This window comes from Podarcis muralis, chromosome 3, assembly GCF_964188315.1.
Source record: "Podarcis muralis chromosome 3, rPodMur119.hap1.1, whole genome shotgun sequence".
Lineage (NCBI taxonomy): Eukaryota > Metazoa > Chordata > Lepidosauria > Squamata > Lacertidae > Podarcis > Podarcis muralis.
In genome coordinates this window covers 105204019-105219648 of record NC_135657.1, presented here as the reverse complement: position 1 = coordinate 105219648, position 15630 = coordinate 105204019, and the positions used below count along the sequence as shown (strand labels likewise).

General features: G+C 42.6%; 1 protein-coding gene across 5 annotated transcripts in view; it reads left to right on the top strand.

The window, feature by feature from the left end:
* MACROD2 (mono-ADP ribosylhydrolase 2) overlaps nt 1–15630 on the top strand; it is a 997146-nt gene that overhangs the window by 591838 nt on the left and 389678 nt on the right. For all 5 annotated transcript variants that reach the window (XM_077926445.1, XM_077926442.1, XM_077926444.1 and 2 more), the window contains one exon: nt 9785–9815. In XM_077926445.1, coding sequence (XP_077782571.1) covers nt 9785–9815 — 31 coding nt within the window. The remainder of the gene's footprint in view (nt 1–9784; nt 9816–15630) is intronic.

The following is a 15630-nucleotide window of genomic DNA, read 5'->3' as shown; positions in this document are numbered from 1 at the left end:
GTATCAGAGCCTCAGCTTCAGGATCTGTCCTTCCAGATAGCACTCAGGGCTGATTTCCTTCAGAATGGATAGGTATGATCTTCTTGCAGTCCATGGGACTCTCAAGAGTCCCTTTACCTTTACCTTTATGGCAGACCAACACGACTACCTACCTGTAACTAAACAAATCTAGCCACTCGATTGTGTTTCAGTTGTTTTAGAATCACCAGCTTAGATAGAGTTGATGAAACTGTCTTATACTGCGTCAAATGATTGGTAAGTACATATAGTTGTGAACTGGCTGTTTTGAAAGGCAGGAGCTGCCCAACTTCTCAGACAGTGATCTTTCTCAACTCTGATACTTTTAACTGGAATTTCCTGGAGACTGAACATGGAGCCTTGTGTACTCAAAGCATATGCTCAGTCACTAAGCGATAGGCCCTTCCTAGAATGGAGTTTATGCATAGCTACTAGCCATCATTTGTATGTGACATGAAAATATTTGCTTTATTTATCATTGAGTACTGGTCTTTGTAGCAACACTGGCGTTTTAAGTCTGCTCAGATTGTATTAGTCACTTTCATGGTTTCTAGTCAAGGTATTCTCTCAAAGTGCCGATTCAAGATGAGGGAAAGGGTATATAAAGGGTGTATAAAACTACAATTACTCATTTTACCTTTGCTGGGAAGAGCATTTCTCCAGAAAAAGAAGAATCCAGAGTTGTCAATTGTGCTTTCCACCAGCCCTAAACTAAATTAAACATAAATTTTGAGAGCAGAGCTATTGCATGTTGTCTGCTGATTGACACTTCTAACATCTTTTGAGGCAAGGATCATTTAACGCCTGATGATAGGTGTTAGCCATTTTTTCATTGAGACTGAATTTTTACTCAGACTGAATCTATTATTATGCACAGGAAAGAGCTAAAAACGTGGGTGTTCTGGAGACTTAGGACTTATGCATAAGCTAGATATTGCACTGTGTCAACATCCGCTGTGTGAATTCCACATTATTGCCCTGCCAATAATTTTAGCCTGGCATCTAGACTAAATTGCTTCCCTAGGAGAAGAAGGAAATTGGGTCTACATGCTTTCTTAGCCATGGGTCTCCCCTGAGCAGTGAATAACAGCTGTGTCATATTTTGCAAAATTATATAAGCCGGTTTTATGCTGTAATCATCTCTCTATGAGGGAGTGAGCTAAGAGCCCCAAGTTAATTTGAGATACGGCCAGTGATAATGTCCTTCCTGGTGTTCAAAAATAGCTTGAAATTTAGGCAGCTTTTAATACCTCCAGTCAGAAGTATTATTCAGATGTGTGGCAGAAAAAGAAAGCAAGATTATTGTGGTATGGCCGCAAGGTAGGTTAAGAAGTAGTTAAAAGCTACCCTTCTATAAAAGACAATCTGGGGGTGGTAGAAAGACAAAGAGAGGAACTGAAATAGAATAGCACAGCAAATGGAGAAGGCATGCCTTGAAGAATAAACACCATAGGTTTTAGTGTCCCAAAGGATCTTCAGGATCTTCTACTCTGACCTTTGAGGACATGGGTCACTACATTTTCTCCAGTTGTTACTTAGTTTTTGAAATTCCACCTCTATGCATAAAGCGGGGCATTACTTAAAAACCTGCCCTGTGAACATTTGTCAAGCTATGTCTTTTTTCTCTAAGAGAGAAGTTCTAGAAAAATGTCTCCGATTAAGAAAAGGCCTGGCATATGTGTGTGCTTTTTCTTTCTTTCTTTCCATGTTGATGTCACAGTGTATCCACTGAAAGTACTAAAAGCAAAGTTGTCCTACATCACAGGAACGAGGAAAAAACCCGTGGATTCTATCAAGTTAGCAGCCTCTTCTTTTATTTCCAAGTGCTTATTTTGCTCAGAAATCAGGGAAGTTGTTGGAAGATGTGCTTGTTCCAATCTATGGTGATCTATACTTGTGTCGATCTGTCATTGTGATTATGCAGGGTTCTAAATCGCCCAAGGTGCCCCCAAGAAAGCGGTAGAAGTTTGCTCTTCGAATTGTGGGGTGCTATAAAGGCGGCAGGTTACATGCTGCAGACATGGGTCTTGCCAGAATTCTCATACATATGGTTGCCATCATGCAAATTTACTGAATGCTCAAATAGACTATTGTGTTCTCACTTTGTCTACAAATTGCATGCGTACTGGTAAGCTAGCCTGTCCAAACTGTAGTTGCAGTTTTCTTCAGGATTCCCATTTTTACTTCACTTGTCATGTGGTGTCTCTAGGGCAGGCATTTTGTGGTAGTCAGGTCCAGCTTACTGCTGGTGCACTGGGTCACCATCACCTGTGGTTGACTAGAGGACCTCATGGGGTGGCTAGCATCCCTCAAGTCCTACAATGGGTTTCCCTTTTGGCAGGAACTGTTGACCACCCACCATGACTTCCAGGTCCATTCAGATGCTTCTGGCAGTGGGATTTGGGGTGTATTTCAGGGATTGCTGGTGCACCTGGTCACTGGAAGGAGGAAGGGATCACATGTGATCTAACCTTCCTAGAATTCTTCCCTATCCTGGTGGCCATCCACATCTGGATGGAGGAATCCTGTAACCTTCTTAGAGGTTTCTGATAGTGCTCTGTTTGGTTTTTGCTAAGATGGCTGGCATAGCTAGGGCCTTGGGGCTTATCTAGTATGTTCTACTAGCATCATTCCTTGATCCCAGCTGAATCTTTTCCTGGAACGTTGGAGGAGGTTTTTTGGGAAGCACACTGCAGTGAGTGGTGAGGAGGCAAATGAGAACTCCACACGCCTGTCCCAAGAGCTCTGTCCTGTCTTCAAATGGGAAAGTGTTTCTTAAATTCTTGTCCTCTGTGCACACTTTGCAGCAGTAAGCTGGTTCACAGACCCTTCTCTGTATGGTTAAAGCAACCTGCATCGGAATCTGAAGCAGGATATTTGTGGTTTACTGAAACTAGCTGTACCCTGTGAGCTTGCAGCTTCATTACAGGAGTGGCTGACAGAACAATTGGTTTGCGGGGTCTCCAGTGATTACTTGTGTTCAGTGTTGTCAACTGAAACCAGCTATACAGATGAACCCTCCTAGACTCAAAGCCATGGAGCATGTGAAACTTTTTGAAACAAGCAAATTAATTTGACAAGTCTTTGCCCTGCTATAGGAGCAGGTCAAAGAAGGGGAGAGTGAGCCCTACACACAGTCAGTTCCGCATTACAGGTATATTCACCTTGTGGCAGAAGCACAGGAGAATGGTAAGAGCCAAACCAGATATGACATTAATTGCATGCAGCTAAAGTGGCTACCTTTAAAAGTTTAAATAGTAGTTGTGGGGATCTGATTAGCACTGGGACGCATGGGAAGGGAATTTAATCTTTCCACCACAACACTGAGGCTGCTTTCGACCACAGGAGGAAAGCTTCCATTTGCATCAGTGTTGAGCTTCTACCCTGGGATGTGGGATTTACATTGAGTCCACAGCATGGGAGAAAAGGCTTGAATGTACTTGTATGCTATTGTCTCTAAGTCCATTAATTTCATTTGAGCAAATAACATTTCATCTTCTGGTAAAACTTTTACAAGTGCCACAACATTGTTTTTCCTACTTTTGTGAGGCCTTATTCCTTTACCATGGCAGCACTTGCGCTGTGGAACTTTCCGCCCATAGACAGTAGGCAGGCAGCTTCCCTGGACTGTTTGAGATGCCTGCTGAAACCTTTCTGTAAACACATGATTTGGTTACACCTATTTTTAAATTTCCCTTAATTCATGTGACAACAAATTGGACTTGCGAGTTGCCACGGTGCTCTCCTAGAACATTTCCTGCATGTTGGGGAGGGTGCCCATTTGTTAGCACGTATGTACACTTGTGGGAATGTCAATCACATCACTGGGAAACTGCAAGGTTGCTCGCTGCTGACAGCATATGCTTGCCCTTGGACATACTGCCTGGTTTTTGCTACTCTCTTATATCTTTCTGCCTCCTTAAAGGAAGGAAAACAGAAATGGCCTGATATTGCCTTAGCAGTACTGCTGTCCTGAACTTTGAGACCATGGATTTTCACTTCTCTAGGCACCTACTTTTCCTTTACTGACAACCTAACAAAATTGTCTGTATGCCTATGTACACAGATATGTTTATGTGTGAACTGGGGCAGGAGATAGGTCTCTCTCTCTCTTGTTCGTTTTTTGTACTGTTTTTGATGTATGCTTTTAAAAAAAAATCAATAGAAGTAAAATTTCAGTTAGATATATGAAGTATGATGCACTGTTGTCATATATGTAAAGAGGGGGGAGGATGTAAAGATTGGAGTTAATGATCAGTGCAATGCAGAAGTATAGCCTGTAACAATTCAGTTAGAAGATAAATGTATGCAAAATGACGCTTCACCATAGCTGTCAATTTACAGATTTGAAAATAAGGGACCAGCAGCTTTGAAAATAAGGGACCAGCAGCCAAAATAAGGGACCTGCAGCCTCACCTGTTCCAGGCACTCCAGTCTTCCTGTCCTTCAGTCTGGTCAAACTCATGCTGGTAACTTCGAGAACACTGTCCAACCAACTTTGTAACCAGAGGTTCAACTGAATAGAATCTGAATCACATGCACCACAAGGCCTATGTAGCCTCAACTTGGCTCCCCGGCCTGGCTTTGCCCTGCAAAGTTTGCAGCAGCACGTGCAACAAAATGGCATCCAGCATTCAAAAACCCCCTCAGCTTGCATTAACTAGCCACACACAAGGCATGCAAGCTCCACCCCCCAGTCGTTCTTAGACTTCTTATTGGGTGAGCAACACAGCCAAGCAACACAGTTGGAGCCTCCCTCCTCCCTGGCCGGCAGGGAGGGAGGGAGAGGAGCTGCTTCCTTTGAAATTTAAGGGACATCATTTAAGGGACATTTAAGGGACATCCATCAATAAGGGACAGCAGCGGGACATGGCGCTGGAATAAGGGACAGTCCCTTCAAATAAGGGACACTTGACACCTATGCGCTTCACAGCAAAAGTAATTGGTGAGTGAATGATCATTTTGGCATTGCGGAGTTAATTAGCACATGTAGTAGGACAGAACACCAGTGTCTCTATTTAGTCCCAAATGACTAGAACTGAACTTTTCAGTTCAGCAGTTTCAAGCTAGAGTTTGTATTTCCAGTTTCATTTCCCCCAGGATGGCTATCTTAAGATCAATAACTGGATAACTTGGTAGGTTGAAATAGTGCCCTATTGATTTCTATGTATTGCCATTTCTGATGTCAGATTTCTGCACATTTATTCTTTTGCAAGAAGAAATTCTGTGTAGAATGCGGGAGGGAATTGCTGGCCAGATCACATTTGGAGATGAGCAGGTGATGGAGTATTGGCTTTGTGGCCAGCATTATTAGTGTAATGGTGTTGCTAGCGTAGAGTTGGGAATAGAGTTGTCATTGGATTTTGTGTCAGGGTCTGATTTCTGTGTTTGTGTCTCTGTTGCCTGTCTGCGAGAGGGAAGGCTTATTGCCCAGATGGGCTGCAGATCCTTGATGATATGTTGAGGGGTGGCTTTAGCTGGAAATTGTATAGATGGCAATGAATGGTGTTCTGTCCCTGTATTAGATTATATTATTCCTGGCTATGCATCAGGCCTTGGTAGTTTGCTTTTTCACTTCATTGGATGGGTATTGTAGTCTAAGAAAAACCTGATGCAAATTGTTCCGCTGTGAGCCTATATTTCTGACATCATAGAGTTGGATTGGACCACAAGGATAATCTAGTCCAACTTTCCCCCCAATGTGGGATTTGAACTCTGAGATTAAGAGTCTCGTGCTCTACTGACTGCACTAACCAGAGGCTCTGATCCAGACTTCTGGCACCACTTAGGGATGCTCCTGACAATGGAGTGGGGGGTGGGGAGAGACTTTGCTGATTCTCCCTCTTCCTGCTGCAGTGTCTGCTCCAGAGTGTTAGGGTCCTTCCACAGGAGTGGTATAGGGAAGTCCATAGGGGAAGGAGGGACCCCTTCCCCCTTCTGCCCGCACAATCTGGCCAACAGACCAGAAGCCTTCCGTGAACGGAAGGAACATTTCTACTTGCAGAGGCTTAGTTTGGATCCAACCCACTGTGTGCTAGCTGCTTATGAGCCATTCTCCAAGCAATGCAAGGCTAGGTGAGGGGTGTGTGTTAGATTTTAGGCCTCTGAAGCATAGCTGTCAACCTTCCCTTTTTTGCGGGAAATCCCCTTATTCCAGCGCCGTTTCCCGCTGCTACCCCGGATTGTTAAATATCCTGTAGACTGTCCCCGGGACAGATGAGGCTGCTGATCCCATATTTTCGAGGCTGCTGATCCCTTATTTTCAAATCTGAAAGTTGACAGCTATGCTCTGAAGAGACATTGCAGCATGGGGATAAAGGCACTGTGGAACCAAACTGCACATTACATTAACCACATGTGTGGTGGAGGAGATAACTGTACCCCCATGCCTCAGTCTCAACAACCCTGTTTTATTATCGTGGGAGGAAAGCTGGTATTGACACTATAAAAACAACCAGCACCCCAAAATCTATACAGTGCTGGTGCAGAGGCACAGTTAAAACATTTCCTTTGGCCTTTTGCTTTCTCCTCTCCTCTTTTCTCCCTTCTGCCCCACCAGTTCTGGCTCTCCCTGAAGCCTGGCACTGAAACGATTCTCAATGCCAGTGTGCAGGGCTATTTCCCTGTTAACAGGCTTTCCCCATCCAGTTCTCTAAGCCTGTTTGTTCAAATGATATTTGCTCTATGACTTCTTGATAGGTCTTTTGTTGTTGCATTGTTTTTCTTCTTGATGTTGGCAGCCACCTCGGTTGGAGAGCTGAAGCAATTCAATATTTTTTATTTTTTTTAAGTGAAAAATAAATAAATAAACCTCTCAATTCTCTGCATATTTTACTACCATTCTTCGACACCCAGTGATATTTGAAATGGAAACATCAGCTTGTGTGTGTTTTTGTGTGTGTGTGTGTGTTTTGCTTTTAAAAAAAGAAAAATCCAATGAAGTCAATTCAGCAACTGCTTTGATGTATTTCATAATATTCAACTTAAATGTAACTTCTGGCACTTCAAGCCGATTGCCCTGTCCTCCAGAGCAGCTGAACCATTTTTCTCCATTTCCTATAATGACAGCCTTTTACTTTTTAGAAAATTGTTACCATATTGTCCCTTAATTTGTTTTCTAGGAATAAGAATACCTTGTTCCTTCAACTTTCTCTCACTGTCATGCTTCCTGTACTGTATTCACCATTGCAATTGTTCGTTTCCTGTTGTTCTGAAAATATAGCACCCAATAGAATCTGAAATTCCACAGTTTTTGTAACGAGGTTCAAACAAAATATTACTTGCCTTCAGATTGTTGAACTTCAGTCTGTATAGTCTCTAATCTTTTTCTGTGCAAAGAATTCCTTTATTTGATACTTTATTTTACTGCCTCTAGACCATTTCTTCTTTGAGAAATATGAATATGCTGTGCTGCGAGGAGTTTGCTATATGTATCTTTCAGTTGTGCCCTCTGTAGTTTTGTACTTTCCACTTCCTACGCCCGAATAATTTATATCAGAGTAGATCCCTCCAGAAATCTGCTTCATGATATGTCATTTTGTTAATAAATGGAATCTGTGACGAAACATTGCAGTGTGGAGTGCTCCTTTTCATGATTCCAGCCAGCCATGTCTTCACCCAAGATATTCCATTAATTTCCACTCCACTTTCCCCAGTTTTCTCTTTCCTCCCACCATCAGTCATGTACTCCATGGCAACCGAACATGCTCAGTCTCCTTAGTTTTTTAATGGATTTTTTTGTATCATTCTTCCAACTCAGGGTTTCCTGCACGCCTCCATCTGGTATATAGCTGATGTCATTTTAGCTACATAAGAACACACACTTGGAGAATGAGTGTGTCATGAATATTAAGGACTGTTGCTCTCAGTGAGACCTCTTTTATTCTACTGTTTGAGTTGGTTGGCATCTGTCTGTCTTGGGAGACGATGAAGAAGTGCACCTTTGGGGGATGAGGTCAAGCTGTTGGAAGGTCACAGCGCCTGCTGTGGCTGTAGAGACTGATACAGGAGATACATGTTTTGCTGAAGTATAGTTAATGCAGCTGGAGGGGATTTGGGTTTTGGGGAGGGAAAGTGAGACTCAATTTGCAAAAACAAAGATGATTGCTGTGCTAATGCATACTTAGGGTAGCCATTAGCACAACATTTCATGTTTATGCGTTTGCAGCAAGGTCAGATGTGAAGAGTCGCTCAGAGTCCTGCCTTCTGCAATCCGGAGTTTTGCTGGTGAGATAGGAGCAAAGGTTTGACCTAATGTGGAAGACTTGCAAATACCTGCAAGGCAGTTTGAATTATGAGAATAATGCTATAAGTCAAATGCAGCTCTGTATCATGTGCTTCTAAAGGGTCCTGAAAATCCTTTCGTGGCTATGTTTTGTCAGTAAAATGTTGTACAGTCGTACCTTGGTTTTCGAACAGCTTAGTTCTCAAACATTTCAGTGTTCCAGTTTGCGAACTATTTTTTGAAGCCGACTTCTGCGGCTTGCGATTGGCTGCAGGAACTTCCTGCAGCCAATCAGAAGCTGCGCTTTGCTTTCTGAACGTTTTGGAAGTCAAATGGACTTCCAGAATGGATTCCGTTTGACTTCCAAGGTACGATTGTAGTGCTTTTATAAGGAATCCAGAGGCATTAAGATGTTGTGCCAGGGACCTTTAAAGGCTCCAACTCCTTCAATGCCTTAAAAAAATACAAACTCAGGAGCTTAAACAGAACAATGTTGCTGTAGTTCCCATAGATCCCAGCATTGGGAGTTTAGCATAGGATTGGGAACTTTTTGGCCTCTCTTGTCACATGGAAGAGCCTAGTGTGCATGGTTTCCCCCTTTCAAGCTTCCTTCCACCCAATGTTTAAAGGTCTGGGGGAGGAGTTGATCAGGACAGTCACACTATGGATGGTGCTAGCATGCATTCAACCCCCCAACAAGCTATATGACTGCTGTATTAGGAGAAGGAAGAGCAGAGTACAAACTCCTCAGCTTCTCTTATGAGAATTACCCAAGAAACATTTTCCGAAGTCAAGATATATATCTGCTTTGTTATCTATTAAATGCATTACCCTATCAAAGAAAGAGAGTACTTTGTTCTTTGTTCTGAACAAATCTATGCTGTCTTCAGGTGGTCATTCCAGTTTCCTCTAGATGCTTGCAGATTGATCACATTGTAATTGTTCTAATAGTGTCTACATTATGTAAGTTGCTTTTATTGTTGTTGCTGTTGTTGTTTTTTTTAAATCCCTGGGTCCTCCCTCTTTTCACATTTGGCAAGGCACAACCGTGGTACCTCAGGTTACAAACGCTTCAGGTTACATACTCCGCTAACCCAGAAATAGTGCTTCAGGTTAAGAACTTTGCTTCAGGATGAGAACAGAAATCGTGCTCCGGCAGCATGGCAGCAGCAGGAGGCCCCATTAGCTAAAGTGGTGCTTCAGGTTAAGAACAGCTTCAGGTTAAGTACGGACCTCCGGAACAAATTAAGTACTTAACCTGAGGTACCACTATATATGTTTAGCTTTCTCCAAAGTTCTGCAGGACCTTATCTGTTCTCCATTGAGTTCACAAAGAAAATTGTGAGCAGCTTTCTGATCTCCTGAACTAGTTCTCTCAGCACTCTGGAGGGCGTTTCACCAGGCCCTGCCAACTTAGAGGTAGAGATTTCTTTACACGAAGCAGTTTGTGGTTTCCTCATTCTAAATGATTCTGTGTAATAAGGGATTCTGAGGCAAAAATAAAACAAAATTCTAATTTACATCTTGGTTTTTGTCTTGCAGGCGTTCCCGTGTATTTCAACAGGAATTTATGGTATGTAAAACCCATTATAAAGTTTCTGTTCAAGCTATATTTCTTCATGACAAATAGTCGACTTTGGTTTTAACAAGGGTGTTTTGTTTTGTTTTTGGCTTTGCTGGAGCGTGTTCTAGTAGATGTTGCATAGGTTTTACATATTCAGTATTATTAACAATTTGTTCTACAATGCCTAGTGGGCTGTGTTGTGCTATCAAATTACAGGCTATGGCCCAAGGACCGGACAGAGAATTGATCTGGGTTTGCAAACAGCTACGCAGCTTAATATTACATGAATAAGAGAGTTTGATTGGCTTCCATAGAAATGCCATTCCCATGGTGGGTACAGGGCTGAAGATAACAGATGCTGCAGGGTTCTGTATAAATGAGGTATTAGAAGTAGTGCTATAGTATTGTGGGAATAGAGCCTTGTGTGGTACTGTGGGCCATGACTCGTGTTTTGTATACAATTCCTTGTATTGCCACCTAATAGGATAAACAGACAGCAGGGCAAGGAAAGACCTCTGCTTGAGACCTTAGAGAGCCACTGCCAGTCAGAGCAGGCAGTTGAGGCATCATGTGTTCATATTGGGCCAATCACTGCCTCTCAGCCTAACCTACCTCACACGGTTGTTGTGGAGATTAAATGAGAAAGGCGAGAACCATGTTCACCACCTTGATCTCCTTGGAGAAATGCAGCAAACAAACAAACAAACAAACAAATGTTTTCTCAGGATGTAGACAAGATGGAGACAGTAGCCAGGTTTGTGCAACACACAATGAGAATTTGTGAATGCTATACAACACCAACTTAAGTGCTAAATGCAGGGTTTATGGTAGGGTTTTTTTTTGGTGTGTGGTTTTGTTTGTATTGAACCCTACTGGAATCTAGTACGTATGCCAATAAAAGTTTGAGAATCTAAACAAATAAATATTGGAATTCTTAGACCACAGACTGGCAGAAATTGTTATGTTTCCACAAGCTGGGTGCTGGGTGCTGGGTGCTTTGGAAAAGTGAATATTGACCAGTCAGAACTGGCAAGGGCTAAAAGCTTGTGTCAGGTATACACAGTGCTTTTTTTATTGGGGGGGGGGCACAGGAAGAAGAAGAAGAGTTTGGATTTGATATCCCGCCTTTCACTCCCCTTCAGGAGTCTCAAAGCGGCTAACATTCTCCTTTCCCTTCCTCCCCCACAACAAACACTCTGTGAGGTGAGTGGGGCTGAGAGACTTCAAAGAAGTGTGACTAGCCCAAGGTCACCCAGCAGCTGCATGTGGAGGAGCGGAGACGCGAACCCGGTTCCCCAGATTACGAGACTACCGCTCTTAACCACTACACCACACTGGCTCTCTGGCACATACCCCTAAACATTTTGTGAATCTAAGTTTGGCCTCACTGAGGGTCAGTATTTCAATATGAGTAGGAAAATGAGAGTACCCCTAAACATCTTTTAGGAAAAAAGCACTGGGTATATTCATGTGATAACGAAATGAAAGTGTTGTAGTTGATATGAATTTCGACAGACATAGTGCCTTATATTCAGAGGGAGTTTTGATGGTGAGCTACACATGAATTCAAGAATTTCTCAGTTGAATCAATTAAATATTTTCTCATCTAGTATCAAACCTGAGTTGCTTTCTCCTCTTTTTGCTTCTGATCATATCTGTATTGCCTGAATACAACTGCGGTTTGCAGACATAACTGATTTTTTTAATCTTCCAATCTAGATCCTGATAAGATTATTTATAATTGGAGGTGGCTAATGATATAAAACACAGCGGTGTTTTCTATCATGATGCATATTTTTGTCATTATCATAGGAAAGCAGGACAGCCATGATTCATGGAATCTGTTGTGAAGTGAAATGCAAAGAAAATTGCAGGTTGTTTTTGTGACAGCCAAATTTAACAGAAAATAAAATGTGTCAGAAATGAAGTATATTTTCTGGTTGGTAGGACCCAAAACAATGGATTCAAGTTATAAGAAAGGAGATTCCAACTAAACATCAGGGAGAACTTTCTGACAGTAAGAGCTGATCAACAGCAGAACAGGCTCCCTCAGAAAGTGGTGGACTCTCCTTCCTTGGAGGTTTTTAAGCAGAGGTTGCATCTGTCATGGATGCTTTACCTGAGATTCTTGCACTATAGGGTTAAATGACCCTTAGGGTCCCTTCCATCTCGAAAATTATATTATTCTATGCAGATTCAGATCTGAGTGCCTTTATCATAGCCTGTCCACCTGTAACAGGCACTATCTGGCAGTTTGCCTTAGAATAGCTAGGAATTATCTGAGATCATCTGCAGAGAAATGGAGTCACTCCCAATGGCTTGGAAGATGTGTGTGCATATCTTCATCTCTCCTCCTGTCCCCTGCCGGTCCCCAGCTCCAACGCATCTCTTTCCTTGTGTTGGAATACAAAGCACAAGGAAGAAGAGTAAGGATCGTCCCCTCTAGCCTTGTTCCTGGCCTCCATGTCTTTACTAGACCTTGTGAACTAACTGTAGTGTATTCACACTGTACACACACAGGCTGTATTCACACATCATGGTAAACCAAACTATGCCTTATCAGGACTACGTGGATAGTAGTCTTTGCTCCTCCCTGGTCGTTTTAGCTCAATATAGTATGACAGCTAAACCAAGGTTTGGCTTAGGGTGTCATCCAAATGTGGGATTGTGGTTAAACTGCCTCCTCCTTATCTATTGTCTGTAGCCAAGAACAAACTTGCACAATCGGAACATGTGTACAGATAGAGGCAACATGCACACAGTTTGTGCAGTCACAGGGTCTGTTCATAAGGTCATGATGGATGCCATTTTGCATAAAGAACAGCATGGTGTCCATATGAGGAACCAGTTCAAAGAGTTTCTATGGAATATTCATTACAAAATGATTAAAATATTGACTGGTTGTTTTTTTTTTTTTTTAAGTTCTTAGTAAATAGAGCAGCTGATGCTTGGAGTCCATTAGGATATTCAAAGTATTTCAGCAGTCTAATTAGCTACTCTGTCTAGGAATTTGTCATATACATTATTTAACAGAGATCTTATTTTAAATGGCATGCTACCCATGTTCAAACTGTTCCTTCAGTCCATTTCTCTCTGGAATACATTCTACATGCTTAGAAATTATTACCAGGGTGTCCATTGATTAACACTCAGCCATCTAAAATTAGCATTAATAGGATATATTTAGCAGACATACTGACTCCAGAAGGAGGATTAAAGGTATTAAGCTCAGTGCCTTGATGGGCACTGCCCTCTTGTTCTTGCTCTCTTGTATTATGAAATGTACATGTGCTGTAAATTTGTGATGTCCACTCGACAAATAGATCTATTGTTTCACCGTAATTTGAGACTAAATCTCAAAATCCACAGTACTACATTTTATCTTTTCTACTTTGTGTAGCCGTTCTGGTTAATGCTGCACCAACACACACACACACACACACACACACACACACACACACACACATATATATATATATATATATATATATATATATATATATATATTCCCCCCACCCTGGGAGGTGGAAATCTTTATGAAGAAACATTACTTTCTGCATGTATAGTTTTATTATAAAAAAAATCTTTTTTAAAGTATAGGAAGGAATTAAATGCAGTGCTAAAGCATCCATTCTATCAGGATAACCATATCAGTTTGCCAGAAGGATTACTCCGAGCTTCTGCTTAAGCATGTTGTTCTGAGGGTTATGCCCACCCACCCCTGAGCCAATTTTGGGGTGTGTGGGAGAGGAGGGGAAGAAAGCTGCATTGTGCAAGCATAAGTCCTTGCACAGGCTTCTTCGTCAACCCATCAGGGATCACATAGTGACCATTATAGCACCACATAGCCAATCAGATGTTGCTATGTGAGGATGTTACTGAGGCCAATAACACCTCTTGTTAACCTCTTTGAGCCACTTAGGCCTCACATGACAGTGCATATCTTGTACTCTTGGATCCAGTATCAAATCAGCAGGGAGGAGGAGTCACCATCTGTCCAAACCTCACCAGGTTGTGGTCCATCCATGACAACAGGGTTATTGGACCCTGCCCACACTACTTGACCACTACCAAGGTAAAGGTAAAGGTACCCCTAACCATTAGGTCGCAGACGACTCTGGGGTTGCGGTGCTCATCTCGCTTTATTGGCCGAGGGAGCCAGCGTTTGTCCACAGACAGCTTCCGGGTCATGTGGCTAGCATGACTAAGCCGCTTCTGGCGAACCAGGGCAGCGCACGGAAACGCCGTTTACCTTCCCGCCGGAGCAGTACCTATTTATCTACTTGCACTTTGACGTGCTTTCGAACTGCTAGGTTGGCATGTGCAGGGACCGAGCAACGGGAGCTCACCCCGTCGCTGGGATTCAAATCGCCGTCCTGTGTGGTGTAGTGGTTAAGAGCGGCGGTCTCGTAATTTGGGGAACCGGGTTCGCGTCTCCACTCCTCCACATGCAGCTGCTGAGTGACCTTGGGCCAGTCACACTTCTTTGAAGTCTCTCAGCCCCACTCACCTCACAGGGTGTTTGTTGTGGGGGAGGAAAGGAAAGGAGAATGTTAGCCGCTTTGAGACTCCTTCGGGTAGTGATAAAGCGGGATATCAAATCCAAACTCCCCTTCTTCTTCTTCTTCTTCTTCTTCTTCTTCTTCTTCTTCTTCTTCTTCTTCTTCTCCTCACCGGCAAGTCCTAGGCTCTGTGGTTTAACCCACAGCACCACCCACGTCAAATACCATGTTAAGTATGCACTGGGCCCACAATGTACAATCTCATGGTTGTCAATGTGGCCATGATGTCTTGAGACGAACCACATAAGGAGGCCTTAGTGTGTTGGTTGAAGTTGTTTGGGGGCACTCCTACACCACTGCCAAAACTACCTCCACCTGTTCAGACAGGGAGATTGTTGGGCAGCAGGGCCAGTGTTACGTCTCTCTGGTCGAACTCTAACTCTAGGCTCCAATGGAGGATTGCTGCAGCACCTTTTTATGTTAATATACAAAGACAGACAAAACAAGGCATCTTTATTTTCCTTCTCTTCCTGTTCTAAAACTGGAAGAACCAGTGTGTCATCACGCTCGGTTATTTTGCTATCAGTATGCTAGATAGGAAAGCTGCTATATCACTGGATGAGTGCAACCAAAGAATGAGACTCCACATGGCTCTCTCTAATGAATGGCTGATACTGTTCCCTAGCCAGGAACCAGATTGAGATGGTGCGCTGTAGCTGCTTCTTCAACCTCCACGTCCATGGGTTTTGCTTGCGCTAATGACAGGGCATTTCAACCCTGGAAGTGGATTCTGACTTTATCTCTTCAGCACCTGTTTAATGTACTGTCTGCTATTGACTACTGTGAACCTTTCCCCCTTTCTTTTGTCTGGAGATGTAACATCCAAGAAAGCTAATGTATCAGCAGCAAATGAAATTCAGTGACAAGAATGAAATGTGGCTTTTGCCACTCTTGAGTGAATTAATTTTGAAAGCCAGTATAGTCAATGGATAAACAATGAACGGAGGGTCTGGATTCAAGTCCGACCTTTCACACCATCTCACAGCATGGGAATCAATAGCCCCACAGGTTTGTGATGAGGGAGGAGGCATTCAAAATGGTAAAGTATCTTACTGATCAAAAGGGTTTGATACAATATGGGACTGGAAGATGGGACTTTTCTTTTAAAAAGAAAAGAAAGAAATTCAAAGAATCCAAAGAAAGTGCTTTTAAGATTATTTTTGGTGGAAAAACTCCCACAAATGTGCATTTTCTTGTTAAGTGGGATGCTTTTGTGTCCTCTTCATTTAACTCCTTACAATTTTTTTATAGTCTCCTTTCTG